Consider the following 5,912-nt stretch of genomic DNA (forward strand, 5'->3'; position numbering starts at 1 on the left):
CTAAGATTGAAAGTCTAGAAAAGAAATATTTCTACCGAATAGACAATACGTGTATACAGATGTTTTGCGAAGACTTGGACTGTCAACAGAGCCGAAATTCCGTGTAGCAGTAGTTGCGCGGTCTTGCGATAGATGGTGCTGGCATATGTTAGATAAGAACAGATGTATGCGTTTGAGTAAGACAGAATGATATATATTATATAATATAATGTAAAAACTAAATCAAAGATGTCGCCACTATTATCGAAATTGAAATTTAAAAAGTCTGTACTATCGACCTTGATTGAGTTGGGTAATCGGTTTAGCATCCCCTTAACATGCCTTTTTTTTAGATAGGATTGTACGATTAAAAAATACATTTTATTCAAATATTTTCTAAACAAATATTTTATGTGTACTTATAGATAATGTATTTTTACTTTTTACTGAATCCTAGACAAATATACTTTCATAATTAACCCTTAAATATCATACTATGAAAACAACAAATTTTGATATGACATTCCCAATTCAATTAATTGCAAATGTAGAGAGAATATACATACATAATATACTTAATATAGAATTATAATAGATAGAAATAATTTAAAGTTGAAATAAACGTAAAGCAAAATTTTCTGCTAAATAATTTTTAAGTGTATCTCTTATTGTACTTGTAGTAATATTATCTAAGTTGCGTGTTACAAATGCTTGTGGTTGTTGAGTTTCGATATTTGATTGATTTATTAAACATTCCCATGCAGGTAAAAATTTTTCTTTACGTTCTTCAACAATATTATGTAAAATGCAGCAGACTGATATGATATGAGATGCGTAAGAATAGTGTATATCCATGCGTTTAAGAAGTCGTCGCCACTTTGCTTTCAATCTTCCAAAAGCTATTTCAATATACACACGTCCGGAATTCAGATGTACGTTAAAATTATCCTCTTCAGCTGTTAATCGATTGCTTTTAGTATATCCTTTTATGAGCCACGGAAGTAATGGATAAGCAGGATCACTCACAATAAAATATGAAATCGGTACATTTGAAAGTATTGAGTTTCGCTAAAAAGTTGTTACAAATTAGATGATTTTTATAAACAATTACTAATTTTTAAAAATTGTACTAACCTGTGGAATCAACAAATTGATATTTTTATATAAATTTGAAGATTGAAAAACAGCTGCATCATGAGATGCTCCTAGTGTACCACAAAAAATATTACGAAATCTGGAAGTATTAAATATATTGAAATATTAAAATCAAATAAAATATGTTAAGAATCAATCTGCATTGAAATTAAAAAATATATTGCACTAATCTGTATTTAATTTTTACCTCAAATTATCGTCAACAACTGCTTGTAATATTATAGAAGGCCATCCTTTACGATTTATAAAGTCTCTATAACCATCGCTAGGAGGAAGAATTGGAATATGGGTTCCATCGATTGCTTCTATTATTTGTGGTAGATTTGTTTTTCTTTCAAAGCTTGCTGCTATTTGTTGGCATTCGTTATCATCAGGCATAGTTATCATATACATAAGTTTTGCGTTAATTGCATTAACTACTTTGTGGACACACTTCCATACAGTAGATTTATGAATTCCAAAAATGTTTCCTACAATACGGTATTCACAACAACTGGCTAAAAAATATAAACATACGGCGACTTGTTTTTCCACTGATAATGGTTCTCGAAACCCTAATTGATTTTCTTTTGGAATGAGTTCACCTCGTAATTCATCGCACAACCACTGAAAAGTAGGTTTTGTCATACGAAATGTTTCTAACCAATCCTCTTCTTTAAAATAATCATTAACTATTCGCTTCCATCAGTCACTACTTCTTTTTTTCATCCATATTATTCTTTGTCGTTTACATTGTAAAGTAAATTCGACGTCAAATAAATGGTTTGGTGGAGAAACATTAAAAAAATGTAATGTAACCTCATTTAAACATCGTCGCTTACTTAGTACATTTAATATTTGTACTGTTTTATATATTCAAAATTCAAGATGAATCTTGTAATAACTGATTTGATGATTTCCATGATTGATGATTTACCAAAAATTATTTCTTTTACGTTTACACGGCCGCTCTTAATCGGGTTTAATAACATCGATATTAATCTTTTAATTTTCTTAAGTTGGTATCATGGGAGACTTCAATCAGAAGTTATAACATCGGTAGGATAAATAAAAACCGCTCCGTGTAAATGGATACACATTTCGAGAGTTATAACTACGGATGTTACTAAATCCGATTAATCGCTGCCGTGTAAACGTAGTCAATTGCCTACTTAAAATCATTAAACCTAAAGGTGTGATTTTCATGTATGTGAGTTTGCGCTTTGGAGAGTGGAGGGAGATTCATCCTCTCCATCTCCCTCCAGGTGACGTTCCGCCTGGGTGTTTCAGACGTCTACTCCAGTTTCTGTTCTGGCAGAGTCGCCGCCATTATCAGTGGCGAGCGCCACACCAACGCGAAGAATAGAATAGAATTTAGAAGTTAAAATATTTATCATTTCCATTCGATACAGCGCTATGTGTATGTTCTACATTTTACACAAATTCACTGTTTTAAAAACACAAATTCACTGCTTTAAAAATTCACTGTTTAAAGCGGCACACGATGTTTGTTTTTCTACTGGATTGCTAGCTGGATTAGAATCTTGCCATCGTATTGGATACGATGCTGTCAGTGCCAGCAAGATTCTAATCCAGCTAGCAATCCAGCAGGAAAAGAAGCATCGTGTGCCGCAGGCTTAAGCACATAAATTTTTTACATTACCAGTGAATTTGTGTTTGTAAAGCAGTGAATTTGTGTTTTTAAAACAGTGAATTTGTGTTTCTAAAACAGTGAATTTGTATTTTTAAAGCAGTGAATTTGTGTTTTTAAAGCAATGAATTTGTGTAATTAAAGCAGAACATGTACATAACACTGCATAGAGTCGGAATAACAGATATCTTAACTTCTAAAGTCTCGAACGCTTAATAATTCTATTCACGAGGCCGACCGCCGCGTTATTTTGCCAGATTCTTTCGTTTTGAGTGAAAACGTGTCGAATGAGTACATTTTTATTAAGATTCTAGGGGAAGGGGAAACTCGTATTCTAAATAATTACCAAGAGTATTTATACATTAGCTCGTGTTGATATCTGCATGTCCTTGACAGCGGCACTGAAATGAACATCTTTATCAATTTTTATTTAGATTTACATCAAATTACATCGCTGCTGAGTGTTGCAAACGTCGCTTTTACAAATGCGATGATTCTACGTTAGGCTGAATGATGAAGGTCGAATTTCGATCATATGAATCATGTCAACACTCATTGAGATCAACAGTGACTCATATCCAAACGAGGATTGCGTTACCACTATGATCGAGCGAATCAACTCGACGGTGACGTACAATGATTTCTTCTCAAAGTATCTAATATGTAATAAACCATGTGTCATTAGTTTTCAAGCAATCGAGAACTGGCCGTGTAGGCATGAATGGGTATTGAACGGTGCACCTAATTTTGAGGTGCTCCGCAAGCTGTTTGGTATGTGCAAAATGAAAGAAAGGAAGGATTGCATTGTTTAGATTATTAATGTAATCTCTATTACTCAGGACATTCCATTGTCCCAGTTGCTGATTGTAATAGAAAGCTTTATAATACGCAATTTAAGAATAACATGCCTATGGAGAGTTACTTGGAATATTGGGCTGATTACAAGCAAAGCTGTTATGATAAATCGATGCCATTGTTGTACTTGAAAGATTGGCATTGCGTGAGAAGCTTCTCGAATGTCCCAATGTATGAAGTACCTCAGTATTTTGTATCAGACTGGTTAAATGAATATTACATTACTCATCCCGAACTAAATGATGATTACATGTTTGTATACATGGGACCAAAAGAAACCTGGTAAATACATTTTTGATATTACAATTTAGTTTGCAAAATTTGTAGAGTTCGACCGAAACAACTTTTTTATCTTTGATCGAAATTGAAAACGAATATTCGGTTTTTATTCTATTTCTGCCAAAACCGAAATTGGATAAATTTTACAAACACTACATGATTTTCAGTCATTGGAAAATGTCAAAATATGTGAAATTTATGTACTTTTTTAAAAATAAGATTTCATTAATATCTTATTATTCCTTATAATATTACAAGGAATTTTCTATACATTATAAGGAATTTCAGGCACTAGACTTGTGACAACTTGACTAGTAAAAAAGGATAAAGAAGGAAGTCGGCGTGATTTGCAGCAACTGGCGTCGATCAGCTGATAATAATAGATATAGTTTTTCAAATGCTCATCGGCGCATTGTAATTTCTAGTTTTGATTCAAGGCTACAGCACAGATTTTTGCATAACACATAATACATAATAGTGCATAAGCAAATCAATCAATCAGAATCTTTCTTTTCCTCCTATTCCATGGAAAAGGAGAATTTCGATTGATTCCCTTATGTATTATGCATTATGCGTTATGCAACAGTCTGTGCTGCAGCCACATCACTTATCGAAATTTTCTCTTATTTCGGCCGAAACCAAAATCAAGTTGAAACTAATTTTTTACCGAAACTGACCGAAATCGAAATCGAAATTTCGATCAGACTCTAAAAATTTGTACATTAAAGTTTAAACTAATAGCGTTTTCGATTAGGGTGCACTGGCTGCACTCAGTGGCCTAGTTTACACCGAGGGTTCGATCCGAGTCGGAATGTAAAAACCAACCAACTGCAGTCGAGCATTCCCTTGTCATTCTACTGTAACAGGGGAATGCTCGACTGCAGTTGGTTGATCTTGAGCTGCGTTCCGTTTCATGCATGATGCGCATGATGCATCATTTATCCTTGTTTAACATTCGGTGAATAACAAAGATAAATAATGCAGCATGCGCATCATGCGTGAAGCGGAACGCAGCCCTGCATTCTGACCCGGATCGAACCGTTGGTGTAAACTAGGTCATTGTCAAGAGCGTGTTCGATTGGCAGTGCCAATGCGCACTTGGCTAATGTCACGTGTTCATTTGACCGCACGACACTCGCATAGTGCGCCTCAGTGCACTTTAAAGCCGTTGTACAAAAATCGATATAAAGATATACGTTTAATAACAATATATAAACGAATTAAACTGAAATATTCGATACATTTTATTGTGCTATTTGATAAAATAAATTTTGAGCATTTTATCAATTGAGATATCTCGCTTTTATATTCTTTTAGAACAGTGTACAACAGCTTTAATGTGCACTGAGTGCGCACTAGTTTTGCTAATGAAAAACGCTATAAGTGGCACGAGATATTAGGCCTGTTTTTTTTAACTGAACTTTTGCACCAGTTTATCTTTCTTCCTCTTCTTTCCTCCTGGAGAGAAAAGGAAGAAAGATGAACTGGTGCAAAAGTTCAACCAAAAAGAACAGGCCTATTTTAACGGTGCCAGTTCAGTGCATATTTGGTCTGTTTTCTATTCCTGCACTAGACTGTTCTAGAACTCTCTTTCTTGCTTTAAACAAATATCAAACATATATCTATCTCATTTTAAGTTCCAAAAGTGTACACTAGTTCAGCCACAGAAAACAGACCTATTATATAGGATATCAGTGCATCGTTTTGTCACAGTATAAGGGCCCAGACACAAGCTTTTGCATAACGCATAATACATAGTGCATAATGGAATCAACCAATCAAAATTCTTCTTTTCCATGGAATGAGAGGAAAGGAAAGCTTCTGATTAGTTGATTCGCTTATGCAGTATGTATTATGCGTTATACAAAAGCGTGTGTCTGGGCCCTAAGGATATACATTAGGGACAAGTAAATCTGCGCGGTTAACTGAAAACGCAACATATGCAAATGTGTACAATTATTGATAAGTATGTACATATATGATATTCTTGATATCTTATATATTATTTAATTAT

At 33.9% G+C, this 5,912-nt stretch overlaps 1 protein-coding gene across 3 annotated transcripts in view; it reads left to right on the top strand.

Moving 5' to 3' along the window:
• Positions 1–2,409: 2,409 nt before the first annotated feature.
• The window catches only part of JMJD4 (jumonji domain containing 4), an 11,094-nt gene continuing 7,591 nt past the window's right edge, over positions 2,410–5,912 (top strand). Inside the window, exons 1-3 of one of the 3 annotated variants that reach the window (XM_018503040.1) lie at positions 2,410–2,533; positions 3,199–3,535; positions 3,604–3,901. In XM_018503040.1, coding sequence (XP_018358542.1) covers positions 3,307–3,535; positions 3,604–3,901 — 527 coding nt within the window. In that variant the 5' untranslated portion in view covers positions 2,410–2,533; positions 3,199–3,306. Of the gene's footprint in view, positions 2,534–2,884; positions 3,056–3,079; positions 3,116–3,198; positions 3,536–3,603; positions 3,902–5,912 lie in introns of those variants that run through there. The other 2 variants (XM_018503042.1, XM_018503039.1) reach the window with 2 other exon arrangements.

Source organism: Trachymyrmex cornetzi, unplaced genomic scaffold, assembly GCF_001594075.2.
Source record: "Trachymyrmex cornetzi isolate Tcor2-1 unplaced genomic scaffold, Tcor1.1 scaffold1541, whole genome shotgun sequence".
NCBI lineage: Eukaryota > Metazoa > Arthropoda > Insecta > Hymenoptera > Formicidae > Trachymyrmex > Trachymyrmex cornetzi.